Consider the following 21,555-nt stretch of genomic DNA (forward strand, 5'->3'; position numbering starts at 1 on the left):
ACTTAGGGTAAAAGTCAAAATCCTTCCAATAGCCTACAACACTAAGGCTTAGCTCATCTAGCTCCATTCCTCACAAACCTCCATCACTCCAGCACCTTACCTCCATATCCTCGATCATCTCCTTGCTCTGCAACTTCTCTGAGCTCACATCCGACAACCTGTCCCTCAGTCATTCAATTTCAGGCACACTGGCCTTTTGCTGGCCCTCACACACACCAGGCATGTTCCTGCCTTAGGGCCTTTGCCAATGGCTATTCCCTCTGCCTGAAATGCCCTTCTCCTAAATATCTATAGAGCTAACTCCCTCACTTGCTTCAAGTCTTTACTCAAATGTCACCTTCTCAATAAGGCCTAACCTGATCATTTTATTTAAAATTGTAACTCCCATCCCTAGATCTACCTATCCCTCCTTCTCAGCTCCACCTTATTTTTCCATTACACTTATCCCTTTCTAAAATATTATATGTATACTATATATGTTATGTTGATTATCTATGGTCTGTCTCTCTTAGCTTGAATGTAAGATCCACAAGGATCTTTACTTTCTTTGTTCTGTGATGTATTCAAAGGTCCTAGAATAGTACCTAGCACTTGGAGAAGCTCTAAAATTTTTGTTACATAAAATGAACAAAAATAAATGAATTAGTAAATAAAGCGTGTTATATATACATCCTCAATACTATTTTTAAACAACTTTTCAAGTAGCTGAGGAATAAAAACTTATTTTATTGGCTCTTGCAAAAAGTTGGATTTGCTGTTTTTGCTGGTTGGGGAAAATGAACAAAAAGAGAAGAATTTAATCTAGCACATTATCTGTTGCTTGTCTCTCCACAAAGTTAAATAGAGAGATCACGTTCATTATTATTAAATTTCTAAAGGGAAAGGTAAGCTATGCTGTGGATTTCTTTAAAGCAACCTATAGTCTCGTGTACTTATACACACTATCCTAAAGTAACTAATTCTGTCCTAATATGTTACGTGACTAACCCAGAAAAAACATAATGTATGATAAAATATTCATGGATCTGAGCTAGAAGATTTTATATTTTTCTAAAACAAACAAAATCATCAAGTTTTTACAACTTAAATAATGCCATGGAATCTAAGTGTGTGCTCTGGTAGTCAATACTGCCACCCAATGGCAAATGCTAAAATCTAAAACCAAAGGACTGAAAGAAAATAACTGACCAGATGCTCAAATTCAAATGTTTCCCTCAATATTTAAAATTATGCTTTATATATCAAGTAAATTGCATAAGTTATTGGAGTACTAGTCTTCTAAAACATCTATACTTGAATGTCCACATATCACTAAACCAGCAACTAATACATTTCTAATTCATTCATTCAACAACAACAACAAAATTTGAGCGCGTACTATACACAACAGGCACTACAGAAGATGCTGTAGGCATAAAGGTGATCAAAATATAGTCATTCTTAACTTCATGGAGTTTGTATTCCAGTAGGAAAGATAATAAAGAATCACACAAACATAAATGTGATAAAAGCTATAAATTTAAAAGATAGGGTCCTATGAAAGTACGTGGGGGGATGTGACCCAGTCTTAGAATGTTAAGGGGTGAGGGTGTTGTAGGGGGAAGTGCAGAAATAAGAAAGGCCTTGAAATATTTAGGGACAACGAACATTCAAGGAACTGAGATAAATCCAAAGTGTAACTTTCAATAAAGAATCGGAAACACTATAAAAAACTATCAAATTACCTGATTTACATATTAAGATACTGTCTTTTAATCAATCATCTAAAGGCTGAAAACAACCAACTTCAATCCTTACATGAGAACAGTGTCTGAACCGCACTGAAAATGAACGCTGAATATCTATAAAGAATATCCTGAAGACATGTAAAAGGACTGAACGATAGGATTGAACAGGGCATTCTGGAATAGGAAAGGACCAGGGACAAATTTTAAATGGCTAAGCAATGGTCTTGTATATAAGACCTGGTAACCTGTTTTTCATCTCTATAAAACAGGTGGAAAATGTTTTGTTGTAATAGAGTAAGGAAAGAATTGTACCCTGAAGACTGCTTGTTTATCTTTTCAACCTGTCTACTCCTACCATCTATTCCACATTGCAAAGCTTTTCTGAGTAGGCATGAGAGAACTATTCAGCCCATTCCTTGTCAATTATGGCAACAATCTACACTTTAAAATACTTTATTTGGATTTTTTAATTTATTTAGAAGATTCCAATCATTTGAACCCCCTTCCTAGTTTGGGAAAATCTCTCACTGTGTGAATTTTGTTCAGAAACAGAATCCTTTCCTACTACACAATTCAGAAAAGTTAAATTCTCTATTTCTATATCTCAAGGCAGCAATTGAGAAAAGTTAAATTCTCTATTTCTATATCTCAAGGCAGCCAAGCAAGTCATGGATAAGACCTAAGTTTAGCCAAGTAGATTTTACTAAGCAGGCCTTCAAATTTTCAAAAGTGATACAAAGATGTGGGGAGAATTTAGAATTTTTTCTACCCAAGCCTGTAGCATACAGTATCCACAGTAAAGACACCAGTGGTGGTACCCCAGGGTCCAGTGGCAGTAACAGGAATATCTTAATCAAACTTCCCTGTGGCTTCATCTTTGCTGGGAAACAACCCACCTAGCCTTCTGTTACACCTACCCCTTTCTAACCAAGGTTTTTCCAGCCTTCCCATCTCCTTTGTGAGCTACCCAATATCCTTTTGTACAGGTTTAGAGAACAAAAAATAAGTTGCTTAAAAAAACTAAAAGTTAATTCCTCTCTCATAAAACATTCTAGAGGCAAATGGGCAAGTGCTACTGCTTACTACAGTTACTGCCATTTACCAGCCATTGGAAAAGATCTCAATGATGTAAAATTCCCACACAGCACTTCCACTCACATCCTACTTCCCTAAACTTAGCACAATAACCATACTAGACGCAAGGAAGGCAGAAAAATGTGGTATGTAGCTGAAGACCATGTGCTGAGCTAAAAACTCAGTCAATTCTATCACTAAAAAGAAGGGAAGAATGAATGCTGGTAGACAGTGGTCCCTGACATACTTTCCAATAACTGCCTTCTCTGCTCAGATAAGCCAGAACTGTTTCTGTTGCTTACAATCAAATCAAAGACTTATAGTGGTTCCGATTTTTTAAAGTTATGTAAGAGAGAAACCTGGAGCCACTCTGATTAGGGAGTTGACGGGAGTCGGGGGGGTGGGAACACACCGTATCTAAGAGTCTGCTTTGAAAATTAATGTTCTACTGTATTATTTACATATGAACATAAATCCAATTTATTATATCTTGATTTTCATGCCTTTTAAAAATTCCTCAGGACTTCCCTGGTGGCCCAGTAGTTGAGAATCGGCGCTTCCACTGGAGGGGGCACAGGTTCAATCCCTGATAGGGGAACTAGGATCCCGCATGCCACATGGTGTAGCCAAAAAAGAAAAAAAAAAATCCTCATCTATCCCAATGTTTGGAAGCCATCTTAAAAGAAAAAATGCTCTTCAAAGTTGTCTTTTTCCCTCTTGTGACTTATTAAGACTTAAATTTTATTAAGTGAAAGATGTCACAGAAGCAGATGAATCCACACAGGTCTCTACCCTTTAAGTAATCTATTTGATATGTATATATCATTGTCTTTGAAAACTACACATTGTAACAAAATTAAACATTATACAATCAACTTGTATGCTTTTCAAAATGTTGCACTAACATTTTCTATATTCTTTACTATTTCAGCTTTTGGTTGTTACAAGTGCTTTCCACAGAAAAAGGGGGACAGTTGACTTTAATGGTGCCATCTAGTCTTAGAACATACTCCTATTGCCTAAAACAGTAAAAAGGTGAAAGCAGATGGTTAAGGAAGAAAGACTTAGATGAGCAAGTTAAGGGGGGGGGGGGGAAGTATAGTAATGGCTAAGCCAAACTCTTAGGAGATGCTACATAGAAAAACTAAACTTGGAAAACAAGGAGATGTGAAGCCTAGGTGGGACAAGCACTAGAGAAATGTGAGGAAGGGGACTCAAGACTTAACAAAAATCTAGGCTTTTCCTCTGTATTCTCTTAATAAAATCTCAGTTTCTAGAAAACAACATTTATTTTCTTTTTATATACTAGCACAGAACCAAACAGAGTAAGTAAAATTAACCAACATAAATGGATAAAATATAATGAAGGTAGCAACAATCTGTTATTCTTAACCCAAAGAATCCAGTTCCAAATAACACATTAAAAACTGCCAGACTCTGAATCTCATAAAGATTGCCTCCTCAGCTCTCATTTCAAATATCTCCAGCTCTTTGATCATTCCTCAGATGCCCTAGAAACAAATGTCTCTCCGTTTCCCCTCAATGGTTTCTCCCATTCCATACATCTAAAATTAAAACCTAGTGATATAGTCAACAATCCCACCTACTTTAAGATATGCTTCCTTAGATACAGAATCAGGAGTCAGTTTGGAGGCTCAAAGAAACCAACCTGCACATCATCTGTCTTGAAAGACGCACAATATCCGTTTCACCAAACACGACCCACAAAACATTCATATCAATTCAGAGGTGAATTATTTAATTACAAAGAATTAATAGTGGTATAAAAGTGTATCTGATTTCTGTGTATTTTATAATAAATCACTTTAACATTATTCTCATTTTTTTAAAATATATGTGTACATGCATATGTGTATGTGTTAATACATATATATAAAGTTATTCATATTATCACTTTGCTTCAAAAGTAAACAAACCCAGCATTTGCTTCCCCATTTTTATTTGCTTATAGACATTTAAGAGCCAGGAATTTTTATGATTTCAGGCACTCCTGACAAGAATAATAAAATGTGAAATGCTGATAAACAAAAGCCAGAAAAACAAAAGCTAATATTTTCAACCAGGTACATATTACAAAACCTCCAGAAAATAAAGCATTTTAAAGAAGAACTACTAAAAGGAAGTGAAGAGCAAAAAAGGACAGAGCTGTTCATAGAGAATATTATACAAATATATCCCTCTTTTGCTTTCAAGACTGTTAAAATGAGATGAGGACTAATAGCAGATGAAGACCAGTCAGAAAAACACCAAGCATACAAGCTATACTTCTATTTCTCAGGCCTTAATTTAAATATATTCTTGGTGTACTATTCTCTCCATAGAAAAGGACGTTATTTTAGTTTCAAGACTGAAATGGAAAAAAAAGATAACTCAAGGCACTTTTTAAGGGAAGAAAGGTCATGATTTATTAAAATAGCCACTCAACAAAATATATGCCTTATATGTATAATTAAAAACACTGAGAAATGTGTATCTGTCATAATCATAGTAGAAAATCAAATTCAATTCAATAAGAAATCACTGGTATTTCATATGGTTGGAACAACTAATTTTTTAATGAAATAACATGGGTTTAAAATGGGCATAATTTACAGAAAGCCTAAAATAATTCCTCTAAATAAGTACTCAGCACACTCAGTAACATTTTTTCTAACTTGTCTCAAGAATGTTGAATGTGAAACCATTCTCTTTGGTTTTTACTTTTAGACAGCTCTGGTAGGAACTATTGCTACTACTGTTACACTGTGTTATAATAACACATGATCATGTAACTTTGGATTATGTATTTCTTGAGTCAAAGTTCCCCCATCAACAGGATTAATACATTGGCACAAAGTAAGCTCTCAATATGTAAATATAATCTGCACAAAGCAAGTTCTGGGTGGGTAAGTATATAGATAACTAGGACCTATCTCTTCATTAAATTCCACAATGACAAGATTTATGATTTTATATCCAAATACTTAAGTAAGCTAAAACTCTTCAATGCAGTCTAAAATTAATCTTTAATAATAGATATTTATAAAAATTGTTTAGAAATTCTTCCCCAATTCTTCTCATTGCTTTTGCAATAAGCAGCTGTAAAACTTCTAAACTTTTAAAAATACTCTATGTTCTTTTAAAACATAGCCACAAGAGGTCAGTCTTTCCCAAGAAACAAGTTTAATATAGTCCAGTACCTTCCCAGATGAGCATCTATTTTTGCAATATACTATTTATATTACCCATTACAAATCAAATTTGAATGTACCATGTGTGTTAATCTCAGCCACGTCACCAATCTTTGGGAACTCAACAAAAAGTTAAAGAAGATCAGAATGATCACACGTCTACAATTTAAGGAGTTTCATATATAACTTCACTTGATTCCCAAAATAGCACATAGACAAAATCTTTACTGATTTTATTTGTGAAGAAGCAAGCTATTAAGAAGTTGACTGTTACTGAAATTCTAAAAATAAAACAAATACATGAGATTTGGGTGTGTAAACTACAGCAAAACAAATGAGTGTAGAATTTGTATTAATATATTAGATACATAAATCAATGTTTCAAAAGCCACTTACCTTGCCAACTATCATTGCAGACGCACAGCTTTTCACCTGTTAGGTCACAGTAACCATGATCTGGACTGCCGCAATTGGCTTTACAGTAAGGAATGTCACAAGCTTCACCCTTCCAGTATTTATCACACTCACAATATACTCTACTTGGAACAGAGACACTAGTTGTACACTTCCCATGACCAGAGCAATTGTTAGGACAAGAATTGATTCTGTAAAATATAATTCATATATACTCAAATTCAAGACAACTGAAAAAGAACTTTGGCTGATATTCTGTTAACTTTATAGTTTTTATGTTGTGTCTACGTGCTTCATTTAACGCAATTTTACAATGCGACTTCAATTCTTTACTCTGTACCTTTTAAACCCTAAAGCAATTCGGTTACACATATTTGCAATTGGCCTCAGTTCATTCACTGAGTTTACTCTGCTACCAAGACTACATACTCAACACCTGCAGGATCTATACAGTTCCAAGCACACTGTTTTGTAAAGACTTAAGTACTCAACTGCTTTGAATATATATTTCACAGAAAAAAATTAAATTCATGAATACCTGAAACAATATGAGAAGCCATGATTTAAACTGGTTATATAATACTTAAACAGCATGCTATCACTTATACACTGTTATGGAAATAAAAGGATATTTACCAAGTTTTATTTTAAAGCTGATTATATTCTACTATATATTTATTCTCCCTTGTGTAAATTCTTGATATAAATAAATCCTATAATAAATTGCTGATTCAAGGATATTTAGAATATTTTATTCCTCGTGAAAAATTCTCTGGTATCATTCTCTACGTTCTTGAAGAAAACAAAAAAAAAATGTATCAAGTTCCTCTGTGGCCATTCCTAATGAAAGCAACTGAAAGCATCTCTGGCTAATTCACTTCACCCTTGGACTTCCAGATATAAAAATGTATACAGAATCTACACAATAGATGCTCAATAAATACTACTTTCTAATTTTAGAGGAGACAGTGGTATATAGCCACTTACCTTATCTCCTAAGCCTCAATTTCCTCATGTGTAAAATGGGAAAAATACCCATTTGACAGACTGATGAGAAGAGAATTAAAGAATATAATATATATAAAGCATCCAGTACAGTCTTTAGAATACAGAAGGACTATGAAAACTCAGCTCTCATTCATTCACTCTCCAAATTAGGTATAAAATACCTTGGAGCACAGTAGGGCAGATGAGGGCTCCCTGCAATCCTACACATCCGTTATTACCAGTAAAGTGACACTGTTTGTATAATATGTTTACTTAATCGTTTTCCAAAAATTTTTAATTTTGTTATTAATTTTTAACCAAACTTAACTTGTTACCATAGTGTCCTAAGACTTAGAAACTATCCTATACAAGCTTGGACAGTATTTGGGGATATTATTAAAATTTTATGTCACTTAGGAAGAGATGCTATATATTTTGGAATTTAACACACTAGCCTGTTCCTGGTATATAAGACATTTATAAAAACAAACAATAAACTCTTTTAAGTCAAATTATAAGAATCGTTACAATATGAATTTTTTTGAAAAAATACTTACGAGTAAAAAATGTTGAAGCCAGTTAGATTATATGCAGCATCACTAAAAAAATGTAACAGTGCATAGCCAGACGTTGTAACAACTTCAGGCACAGTTTCATTTCCCCTTATTTCAGGGACTATCAAACCACTGTAAGAGAGCAAAATTGAACACTCTGTATATTAATGTACATATGACAGTTAATCACACAAAATTTACTCAATAATATTCTTGTCAGAATCACTAAGTATCTATATTAGAATGGGCAACTAGAAAAATAAATCTAAAATGAGTTCCTAGCCATTTCTCACCAATTAGCTCTGCTACTGCTGCCAACAGACTAACATCCACTCTCATGCCACCATACTCCTTTTTCTCTTCTCACCATTTGGACTGCTATGTCCCATTTCTCCCTTTTGTCCTGCCATCCATCTTGTCATAATACTATAGGGTGATCATTAACTTAAGTCATATGTAAACCTTCATTTAAAGCCACCTTGGAGAAGAATTAATATGGTTAAAATGTCCATACTACCCAAAGCAATCTACAGATTCAATGCAATCCTTATCAAAACACCCATGACATTTTTCAAAGAACTAGAACAAATAATCCTAAAATTTGTATGGAACCACAAAAGACCCTACATAGCCAAAGCAATCTTGAGAAAAAGGAACAAAGCTGGAGGTATCACCCTCCCTGACTTCAGACGATACTACAAAGCTACAGTAATCAAAACAGTAAAGAGTACTAGCACAAAAACAGACACACAGATCAATGGAACAAAATAGAGAACTGAGAAATAAACCCATGCACTTATGGTCAGTTAATCTATGACAAAGAAGGCAAGAATATACAATGGAGAACAGCTAGACTCTTCAACAAATGGTGCTGAGAAAACTGGATAGCTCCATGTAAAACAATGAGATTAGAACATGCCTTCACACCATATACAAAAATAAACTCAAAATGGATTAAAGACCTAAATGTAAGACCAGAAACCATACAACTCCTGGAAGAAAACATAGGCAGAACACTCTTTGACATAAGTTGTAGCATTATTTTTTTGGATCTTGTCTCCTCAAGCAAGGGAGACAAAAGCAAAACTAAACAAATGGAACCTAATCAAACTTAAAAGCTTTGCCACAGCAAAGGAAACGATCAACAAAATGAAAAGACAATCTTGCTGTATGGGAGGAGATATTTGCAAATGATATGTCTGATAAGGGGTTAATGTCCAAAATATATACAGAGCTCATACAACTCAATATCAAAAAAAAAAAAAAAAAAAAACCTTGTTTAAAAAATGGGCAGAAGACATGGAGAGACATTTTTCCCAAGAAGACATACAGATGGCCAACAGGCACGTGAAAAGATGCTCAACGTCACTAATTATTAAGGAAATGCAAATCAAAACTACAATGAGACATCAACCCCCACCTGTCAGAATGGCAATCATCAAAAAGACAACATAATGAATGTTGGGGAGGATGTGAAGAAAAGGGAACCCTAGTGCATTCCTGATGGGAATATAAATTGGTGCAGCCACTATGGAAAACAGTACAGAGGTTTCTCAAAAAATTAAAAACAGAACTACCATATGATCTAGCAATTCTACTCCTGGGTACATATCCAAAGAAAATGAAAACACTAACTCAAAAAGATATATGCACCTCAATGTTCTTAGCAGCATTATTTACAAAGCCAAGATATGGAAGCAACCTAAGTGTCCACCAAGAAATGAATGGATAAAGAAGATATGGTACACACACACACACACACACACACACACACACACACACACACACACAAATGGAATATTAGCCATAAAAAGAATGAAATTTTGCCATGTGCAGCAACATGGATGGACCTGGGGGGTATTATGCTTAGTGAATTAAGTCAGACAGAGAAAGACATATACTATATGTTTTCACTTACATGTGGAATCTAAAAAATAAAACAAACAAATGAATATAACAAGACAGAAACAGAGTCATAGATACAGGGAACAAACTAGTGGTTACCAGTGGGGAGAGGGGTGGCGGAGGGAACAAGATAGGGGAAGAGGATCAAGAGGTACAAAATACTAGATATAAATAAGTAAGATACAGGGATGTAATTACAGCACAGAGAATATAGCCAATATTTCATAATAACTTTAAATGGAGTATAATCTATATAAAAATATCAAATCACTATGTTGTACACCTGAAACTACTAAAATATTGTAAATCAACTATACTCCAATTAAATAAATACAAAAAAACCACCGGTACTCTAACAAGTGACCTTATAGCCTTACTTTTCCCCACAAGTTGCAAATTCTCATGAAGCTAGATAGAACATTCCACATCAGCTAAGTGACTACAATGCTACTCTAGTTAAAGTTGTACATTTCCAATACACTAATCTAAGTATTTTAGGACATGTTAAAATACACACTTTTTATATTTCTTTAGAATTTTGCATACTTATGCAAATTACATTAATATATAATTATTCCAAAAGACAATATTACTCATACACACACAGAAGAAAGTGAATTTTATGGGGAGAAATATAAATGTGTAAAAGCAGTAGTTCTAAATTAATAACTGATACTTCTCCCTTTTTAACCCTACTTGTTCATGGGGGAAAATTATATATCTTCATTTATTTATACATACTATCCTCTCTAAATCTATGAAAGCATAAAATCTGAGAAAGAAAAGAAGCTGCTAACAACAAATTACATTACTCAAAATAGTCAATGCCTTTAGACACTGTTAAGCTTATGTTTAGGCACCACCAGGAACTGAATTCCCTCATTCAAATCATATTTGACAGAACAAAATGAAATATTACAGTCAAATAATTTATTTTGTAAACACATTTTGAAAAGCAAACAAATTAAAAAGTAATCAATGCTTGATGTTGTAATAACTATTATAACATTGACTAGCTTATGTTTGTGAAAGAAGAAAAGATTTTAAAAGGAGGGTGTCAACACAATTAAAATTCTGTAAGACCAGTTTTAGTTACACATATATATTTTTCATTGCAGTGAGATTATATCAAATGATTACTAAAAATAATATTCCCAGATGTTTATAACAGATATGATTAATCCCTCTGAAACAGATGAAAAGAGCAGATTTGTTTGCTTGGTTGTTTGTTTATAAGTGTTTTGAAAGCAGTAAATGAAAGAGGACTCACACTTCTCACATAACATACCAATTTGGACCAACCAACCCTCCCACTGAAATCAACCAGAAAAAATGACAGTTAAAAAAAATCAGCCTGAAGGTACTGGGAGAACTAAGAAAAGGGTAAGCCCATGAATTAGAGCCATTTCTCCTTATGGGCATTCACTGATTTCAAAGTTGGAGATGAGGTCTGAAGGGCTAAGAAACTGGGCTGTTTTACATAGCTAGGAAACCAAAAAGTGGAACACAGGGCCCTCACTTTGACCTGAGACCCCAAAAACTAGGTGTAAAAGTGAACTAGTAGAAGACAGGACCTTCAGGGGACTGAATTTCAGTTTGGGTGTGAATTACCTCAACACCTGAATTAGAATTCAGTTGCTTGTGGATTTCTAGTGTCCCCAGGCACTCTTTGGGAATATAATAACTTTCTAGGCCTCAAATTATCACTACCTATGACTTTACAAACATGGTGTCCAGCACATGATCGTCTAGCACACAATAAAAAATAGCAGGTCTCCATTCCAATCCATTCTCCGTATTCTAAAAAGTCTTTCCTACAGAATAAAGTCCAATTTCTTTAGTGCGGTAACAAGAAAGCAACACTACAGTAATTACAGCATTATAAAATCAGGCTCATATTCTGACTCTATCACCAACCAGTTAAGCAACTTTGGGCCACTCACAGACTCTCTCTGTGCCTTAATTCTCCATTTACAAAATGGCAATAATAATACCTACCTAAAAGGTTATTGTGGGGATTAAATGACTTGATATATATAAAGAACTCTTGCACACTGCCCCTCACATAGTAAGTATTCAGTAGATGTTACTGATTACCATTTATTGGGTAATCTGGCACCTACCTATCCCTTCACATTTCCTATGATCAAGTTACTCATAACTACTTACTACTGATGCAAAATATAATGTTCTTTAGTGTGTACACGCCTTTGTACGTATGTTTTTCTCTACCTAGAATGTCCTATCTGACCCCCACAATTTGTCTATCATTCTTCTACTCATGATGAAACTCACCATGACGAATTCATTACTTCTGAAATCATATAGCACTCTTTTCATAACCTGATTATAACACTTATTGTGCTGTATAAAAATTCAGTGTACATACCACCACCAGGGCCCAACTACTGTGTGGTGATGTAGCCCCCAAATCCTTGGAATTTCCCAAGTGATAGGAATGTCTCTGTTATTCATAGTGGGCTCAGAGTTTATGCTAATGAGGTGACTCAGGATGGGAGCTGGCCCCACCAGAAAAACCAACCATGTGATTGGCTGGGGCTTTAAGCCATAAGAAATCAATCTGACTTCCAGAGTCAGAATGGGGCTAAAGATTGCGTTCAGCCTTATGGCCAATGATTAGATCAATAATGCCTACAAAAGGAAACCCCAAAAAAAACTCTGTACACCTGTAAATCAGGTGAGCATCCTAAGTGGCAATACACACTGATATGTTGGGGGGGTAACATATGTCCTGAGTACCCAGCTTTGAGATGCTCCCAGGTCTCACCCTATGTGTCTCTTCATTTGACTGGTCCTGATTTTTATCCTTTATAATAAAACTATAATCATAAGTATAGTGCTTTCCTGAGTTCTGTGAGTTATTCTAGCAAATTATTGAACCTGAAGGGGCCACAGGCACCTCTAAATTTGTAGCCAGCTGGTCAGAAGGGCAGGTAGCCTGGAGACCCCTGAACTTGCAGCTGTTATCTGAAGTGAGGTCAGTTTTGTGAAGGACTGTGCACTTAACCTATAAAGTTGGGCGCAACTTCAGGTAGCTGGTGTCTGCAATGGCCTGTATCTTACTCCTTACTGCATCCTCCAGGCTTATGACAGTCTCTTGAATTGAGGAGGTTATCAAATGTTTGTTGAATAATAAATTCTTATACAGCTGGAATAATTCAAACATTTAGATTCTGAATTCTTAGTAAAATGAAGTACAAACAGTATAGGCTTTTAAGTCTGGAGATTGTCAAGTCCTAATCCTGGCTCTACCATCTATTAGAAGTAAAACTTTCTCTGAGTCTCAATTTTCTCAACAATAAATGGGGGATTATAGTACTTCTTCCACAATATCCTAACAAGGACTGATGACATTTAAACTGCCTAGTACAGTGTTTACAATCAAGTGGATATTCAATAAATATGAGTTTTCCATCTCTCTCAGGATAGTTAACAGGAACACTTGCTGATGAAAAGTCACTGGTTCCATCTTCACAGTCATATACTAAATCCCATCCTGCTAATTATCTTACAAAAGCTTCTTTTAGTATCAAGAAATGGCTGGTAAGAGTGTTAGTGAATCTTTGTTAATTAATGCAGTCATCACAACTACTAGAAAAACAAATGAAAAGGCACACATCTAAATGATGGTCAGTCAATAATGTCATAAAAATAGAGGAATGATAACAGTTATATCTAAATTGCTAAAAATAAATGTTTGAACCTAGTATCTTATCTAATTGTTGCAATAAATTATCTTACAATGTAATTATTCACAAGGCTCTGCTCCATTTTCTATCTATTGGTGTTAGATGAAAGGTTACTCCAGAATACCCTTTCTATAATTTTCAAACAACTCAAAAATTAAGTTCTACAAGTATCTTGAGCAATAGCAATATCACAGAATAAGCATCTAAGTTCTCAAGGAGTCATTTTCAAACAGTCATTTGGAAATACAGCCCTTACGTGTTTGCCCAAAAGAATAATACTTTACATTCCTGTTAAAACAGAATATTTACAACATAAATAGTAAAAAGAAAAATAAAATTTAAAATGTTGAAGGGAACAATAAGCTTTTACCCATATTTAAATTTTTAACAATGACAGGACATATAAGAGATACTGTGTAAGTAACAAAAGTAAGGAATAATGTAATGAATAACTCTGGTCAACAATCATGGCAGTTAAATTTTACACTAAATCTACACTATATGCTCAAAAAATTTTCTATCTAATATATTCTCTCCTGTTCATAAAACATTTCATAATAATTTGTACATACATAATAAAGAGTTTTAAATTGATACTGAAAATGCTGTGATTTTAAAATTTTTAAATTAAATCTTACTACCTGACTACTAACAATAAAATATTTGGAAAAAACCAAAATTCCCAAACTGTGAGAACTGATAGAAACACCTTCTTTATTAAACCACTAAATAAAGCATAACTTAACCTTTTTTACAGAATTTAAAATTTTATAATTTCTCTAAAATAAAAAGATAACTATAAAATATATATCTATTAATTCCTTTGTCAGCTAGAACTCACATTAATCTATCCAAATACAGATAGTTCTGAAAACAGATTCAATTCACTTTAAAAGAATGAAATATGTACAGCAAGAATAAGGGGTATTTATTAATAAATCTACATTTCTGAAACAGTAACTACTTATCTCTGTTATATCAATGTTTACATTATTATATATACCCCTAAGTTGACAGTCACAGTATCATCATAGTCTTATACCATCTTTGAAGTTTAGCCATCAACGCCTATGCTAAATTTATTTTTGCAGTAAAGATGAGTATATATTTAAAATTAATAAATTATACAGTTACTTTTCTACAACTGACTATAAATTCATCAATTAAACATAACTACTCACCTAAGTACAGCTATTAAAGGTGCATATATTGAATCTCCATCATAAACATACATATGATCCCAGCTACATTCTGTAGCAAAATGATTGAATCTTAATCTTAACACTGCATTTGGACTGAAAAAAATTAAAATATTTTAAAATTAATATGTAATATGTAAAGCACGGTCTAAAGAAATCTTAGAGTATTTTATTAAAAACCTATTTACAGATAATTTAGCTATAAATCCATACATCATCAGTATAAAAGATTGATAACCAGTCATATCTAATTTGTAAAAATGATATACAACTCCAAAATCTATTAACCAGCCATATGTATGTATCATCCTTTTCTAAAAATTTAGTCAAGAGGAAATGTTCTATGTCTTATAAAAATTTAGTCAAGAGGAAATGTTCTATGTCTTGACTAAGGTGGAGGTACATAAATTGTATACATTACTGAAACCTTACTGAACTGTACACTTAATATGGGTGTATTTCATTGTATGCAAATTGTACTTGAATAAAGTTGATTTTTAAATTCAACACTCAAGACTGTTCTTATTTCTATGAACTCTTAACTAGAGGTACTAATAAGGTCTTCAAATTTTAATCAAAAGGTCTCAATACGATATACTCTTATTTGTTAACAAATGAATGAGACCACAGGTACACAGGGAATTAATAACCTTGAAGTTTTAAAACACCTTCAAAGTAACAAAAATAAAAACCCAGTTTTCCAAATACACTTTTTAAAATCATAAAATAGTTCAAAAACAACTCATATCATTTATGATCCAGTCATAATATGTTTAAATAGATAAATTCAGTCTCAAGCCCTAATTACTGAAAAATGCCTCTAAAAGGACAATTAACTCTCTCTTTTACAAAATGTTCTTTTTTTAACACCCTTAGAACTAAAATGCTGAATAGTATGAACCAATGGCATAATTCAGCATGGAATATTTTTATCCTTTCTATGCAGTCTTCAAATTCCATAACAAGCGATTTAAAAGAAACCAAAAATGCATACTTGACTTAATGCCATAGTAACATAACTTAAAAATAAATATATGTAAAAATCAAACTATTATCACAAGTAAAAGGGTATTGTAATTTACATTAAACATTATATCTAAAATTTATCAATCCCATTTTAAAACATCATGAATAATGTTTTCCAATAATAAGCAACAGAATAAACTATATAACTATGAAGTTGTTATATTTTAATGCTTTAACACTGATATAATCACCTTCTTTATCATTTCAGAATAAATAATTTAATGCAAATTGTATACTTACTAGCCTTCAATTAGCCATGTACATTTAGTTTTATACTTATAGTTAATTGGACCATCTGTTAAATATCCAGAAGGTTCTGTTAACCTAGAAAACAAAATCATGAAAATGATTACCTTAAAGTAACTTTAACACACACTGTAGCATAAAAAATTTTAAAAGACACTAAACCAAACTTCCAAACAGGAGAATTTATTTACAACTTAAGAAAATTTTCAGATTGCCATGTATCATCTCTCTAAATCTCAAAGGAAACTTATTTTGAATTTCTTTAAATTTTTATGTATTATGATTGTTTCATTTTACAAAGTGGAAAAACACATTGAAAGGCAACATTATACAGATGGGTTCTATGCTGATGCAAAATAGATTGTTAAACTTACTCTGCCCAAAAATTAGATAGATGCAAAAGAAAGAAGATCAAATGCACTCTGAAAGATGCAGATCTATGGAATAGAGAAATAGTATATGTACCTAGCACTTTTGGAGGTTACATTGTTAGCTATGTTTGCTTTTCATGCAGCAAGACTGCTAAAGTAAGCTGTCACCAGACTTTATTGAGTTCAACTACCTGATTTTAGAATCATTTTCTTTCATCAACTTTATATCTAGTCCAAGAACTCAGTCAATTTTAAAAATAGGGTAAATCAAGGGTTTTGTAATTATCCTCTATTTTAAACACAGGAAAGAAAAAGATATTTAGAAAAGCTTCAAATTTTCAGAATTTTAAAATATTTAAACAATAACCCAATTCTACTTCATTTTGTTCTCCTTAGCTCCAGCCCAATTATATTTTATCAACAAAATACAATATTTTAAATAACTAAGATATCTTCCCATTTAGCCTTTATGTATTTATGTAGACATACACACACACACATACTGGCTTATCAGTCTTTATATATCCCCATATACATACACACACATATATTTATACATACATACATACATACATGTCTACACAGACATCAGGGTAATTATCTAGTTTTAGACAAAAATTAAATTTTCCTTATAGCGTAGAGTCTCAAAAACATTCAAGGAAAAGAGTTTCACTTGCCTAAATCAGGGATAACCAAAAGGTCAATTAATGTAAATGTTATTTGAAAGTCTTTCGTAATCCCTGCAAATTAGTTTGGGTTTAAAAAAGGGCTAATTCATGCTTGGTAAAGTGTTTAAACATTCCAATGTTCTCAAAGTAATATAATAATAAATTGAGCATTTTACAGTATCAGGTATCACTGTAAGCTCATAATGTGTTACCTCACTTAAAAATCTCAAAAGCCCCACAAGATAGTAATTATTAATTCCATATTACAGATGAGAAAACTGAAGCACATTTTAAATTACAAGTTAAATAGCTTGTCCTGATTTTTCACTTCCAATAATAGCTCCAGATGAGCTAATTCAGACAAACCTCCACTGAAGATAACTTAAAAAGCTAAAGAACAATGTTTAAATCTTATAAGTAACAAAATGGTAAGACCTACTAAGCCAAGATCCAGAAGTTGCAAATTCTTTAAAGAGGAACCAGGCATCCAGAGCTACTTCTGTTATGGAGAATTTTATCTATTTATTAGAGACTGCCAAAAGGCTGAGAGTACTTTTGATAGCCTCAAGGAAGAAGGGGGACAAAAGCTGGATGCAACAACCTACAAAAGGTAGGGGCTCAAATAAACAACACGGCACTCTGAACTGGGACACAAAAATTTTCTATAAGGGTAAAGGTGTACCAGAAACCAGCCATTACGTGGACTGCAACCCAGCTACAAGTCATCAGGATGACAGAAAACCCCAAGACCTACCACTGGCTTAAGGTGATACTAGAACTATCATGCCAAGGCTCCTAACTGGAAGACACAAAAATATTCTCTGAAGAAAGATAACATTATCCTAGTCCTCAAATTATTTCTACCAATAATTTTTCAAATAAGATGTCTACTATGATCAAAGATAGTAAGACACATAAAGATAGATGACAACAAAACAAGAACCAACAGAATATCTTCTGGAAGAGACCTGAAGATATTCCAATTGTGGAGATTATCAGATGTGCCCTATAAAACAAATATGACATACTAAGTTCAAAAAGACAAAAGACACGATTTAAAATTTCGGCAGTTAACTGAAAACTGTAAAAAGTAACAGTATATTTGAAAAAAATAATGGAAATTCTAATACTGAAAACTACATTAATCAAAATTAAGAATTCGATGGACGGGTTTAACAACACATTAAACACAGCTAAAAGAGGATGAGAGATCTAGAAGACAGGTCCATAAAAAATATCCAAACTATAGCAGGATGATTGAGGGTTCAACCCATTGGGTGTGGGTCACTCTACCAAGTAAAACTCCCAGGAGCCAAGATTCTAGTTGAGGGCAGGGGAAATACGGTATGGGGAGTGGAAGAACAGAACCATACGCATCAATTATGGTCTTTTAACAAATTAAATAGGTAAGTATCGTAACAACTTTACATAGTTTCTATCTGATACACACACACACACACACACACACACACACACACACACATATCTTCTCTCCTTCACATTCTTATTTTATTTACAAGCTGTAACTTTACAATTTAGACTTTAGATAATGGAATATTTAGTGCGACTATGACTGAATATGAAGAGCAATTAACATAACCAGTGATAGATACAATGACTCTCAAAACCTGCGCTTCCTCCTTTTGGACAGAGGATGAGAACTTCACTTGGAAAAAGTGTACCTTCTTAGGTAGAAATACAGCTTTGTTGGTTGCTGGGGAGTTCAAGTGTGTTTAGAAAGATGCATACAGAAGACGCTGAATAATTAAAGGGCAGACTGTGCCAGTTATCCATTGCCTCCCACCTCAAAATTCAGACTTTTTGCCTACTTTATGAAAATGGATCTGGGCCCTTTAAATATTTTTTTTTTCCCAGATGGCAGGATGCTAAGCCTGCAGGCTTTGTCAATAGAGCAAGCTGGAGAGACTGCAGGAGGAAACAGATTTGCTGCCAAGTTCCAATGTACTCACTCAACAAGCTCCTGCAGCACTAGGTACTAGGCGCCTACGTACCTGATGGCCACCAGCACCCAGCCACCAACAGTTTCCCCCAGCACTTCCCCTCAGGCAGTTCTGCAGCAGAGGCCTCCAGTGAGACACCACTCTGTGAACAGCTTTTCCCAGCATCCCATAAGTAACCATGGCAAGTTCCAAAGGGCAGATGTTAAGCAAGTTCCGCAGGTACAGCTTTACAGTGACTTTTCTGCCATTCAGTAAGCCACAGCCTGCTCTCCCAACAAGGTCTGGATCTCAGGCCAGGTCACAGGGACTCTCACTTAAGTGTTCTATCTCAGCCATAACAGTAGTAGTGGCTGCTCCTTGTATCTACTACTTCTATATTTTGCAGACTTCTCTTTACTTCTTACTAGCCAATTTCTCATTGTTCCAATCTGTGCTACAGTCAATAATCCTTTACATTAAACTTTTCCTATTAAAATTACTGTGTGATTCTCTTTCCTAATTGGACCCAAACCAACCAATAATAATAAAGGATATGCAAAATAAAATCACAATAGCGTACCACTATGGACCCAACAGAATGGCTAAAATTAAAGAGATTAATAATACCAAATATTGGCAAGGATGTGGAGATAATTCTCATAGGATAAATCAGTACAACTTTAGAAAGTAATCTCATATTATCTTGCATAGCTGAAAATAGACAGTTGCCAACAGTGTCAGCATTACACCATATCCTCTCAGACCCTCTGACCATTTCCATATACTCCAGCCTGACTTTCTCGAGCCAGCACCTGCATCTATGTTGAAGGGCTCCCTCTATCTACTAGAACCCACTCTTCCTATGCATGTGGTGGGCTGAAAGTGCCTGTGAATCAACATCCTCCCAGGGCAGCCCTTAGCCAATGAATGATTCGGAAAAACTCCAAACTTGCTTATCTCTTTGCTGCAATAATAATGAAGTGCACTTCCTTGTGGGATTTGGCTCCAGTCACCCAGTGTGGTACCTGACTTGATAACATACCTCCCTTATTGGCTCCTTCTCTTCTATCACTTCTGTCAGTGTCCCTGAATCTCCCAAATATACTACCTGTGCTCAATTCTTGTCTCAGGATCTGCTTCAAGGTGGTGGAGGGGAGTGTGACCAATCTAACAGTACCAGGAACTTCAAGATGGGCTCTGGGGCTGGATCACTCACTGGCCAGATGGCAACAAGAGTCACACTGAGGGTGGTAGAGAGAGTGGCAATAACCTGTGGCATGCTATAGCTCACAATGACAAAGGCTTTCACTTTTGCTGAATTGAGAGAGGATACCAGAGGAAGGTGATGCACTGACTAATGCAAGAGACTTATGTGATATCTCTAATATTTGAGAAATAAAATAGCAAGGGTAGTTACAAGGACTGTGGAATTAGTTGACTGATGTTAAAAGCCATTGATATGCTAAAGGCAGAAGTGCCTGTACTAAGACACCGACCCATAAGCAGCTTGCCCCAAGATCCTGTAAGACTCAATTCACCAACCACCAATTTTAGATACAGTGTAAATGCCAGGGGACTCTGTAACATTTAAAGAGACTATTTCTGAGGCCAGAGGGTTGACCAAACTGGAAAACCAGCCCAGGACCAGATTATGAGAGGAGCAGAATTACAGAAAAAGTTTAGTTCACAGCCCTGGCAAGACTTCAGTGCTAAAGATAGTGCCCCGATACCTAGGAGGGTGCCACCTGGTAGATGTACTTGAGAACCTTGAACCTCTAGATTTATTTAACCCTTTGGGCCTGCAAAAGTCTTTTAGAAACCAGGGCTGACAGTGAGAAAAATAAATTCTCACCCTCTTTAAATGACTACAGGCATATCTTCTTTTCTTGTACTCCACTTTATTGTGCTTCACAGATATTGCATTTTTTACAAATTGAAGGTTTGTGGCAACCCTTCATGGAGCAAGTCTATCAGTGCCATTTTTCTAATAGCATTTGCTCAATTTGTATCTCTTTGTCACATTTTGATAATTCCCACAGTAGTTCAAACCCTCCACCAGCAAAAAGATTTGAGACTTGCTGAAGGCTCAGATGATAGCATTTTTTAGCAACAGAGTATTTTTTAATTAAGGTACATACATTGTTTTTTTAGACATAATGCTATTGCACACTTAATAGACTACAATATAATGTAAACATAACTCTTATGTGCAACTACATTATTGGGAAAACCAAAAAATTCATGTGATGCTTTACTGCAATATTGGCTTTATTGTGGTGGTCTGGAACTGAAACAGCAATATCTCTGCGGTCTGCCTGTACCTGTTCTTAAGCCACAACAAGAAGTAACACCAGAATTGAATTAAATCAATGTAATCAATCAATGACAACTGGCTACAGGAACCATGTATTCAAAAGCCATGTAATTAGTGGCAGCCCCATATACAGTGACCATTCAAAAATAAATAAACTTAAAATCCCCAAAAGTTTGACAACTAAGCAATAGACTAATAAGTCTCAAGGACAATTAGAAAATATTTTTAA

General features: G+C 34.4%; 1 protein-coding gene across 2 annotated transcripts in view; it reads right to left on the reverse strand.

The window, feature by feature from the left end:
- ATRNL1 (attractin like 1) overlaps positions 1–21,555 on the reverse strand; it is a gene marked incomplete at its 3' end in the record, with an annotated part of 683,994 nt that overhangs the window by 641,879 nt on the left and 20,560 nt on the right. For both annotated transcript variants that reach the window (XM_082854377.1, XM_082854378.1), the window contains exons 2-5: positions 16,028–16,111; positions 14,744–14,857; positions 7,951–8,079; positions 6,389–6,597 (exon numbers count right to left, since the gene is read on the reverse strand). In XM_082854377.1, coding sequence (XP_082710503.1) covers positions 6,389–6,597; positions 7,951–8,079; positions 14,744–14,857; positions 16,028–16,111 — 536 coding nt within the window. The remainder of the gene's footprint in view (positions 1–6,388; positions 6,598–7,950; positions 8,080–14,743; positions 14,858–16,027; positions 16,112–21,555) is intronic.

This window comes from Leucopleurus acutus, assembly GCF_964270905.1.
Source record: "Leucopleurus acutus genome assembly, chromosome: 14".
Taxonomy (NCBI): Eukaryota; Metazoa; Chordata; class Mammalia; order Artiodactyla; family Delphinidae; genus Leucopleurus; species Leucopleurus acutus.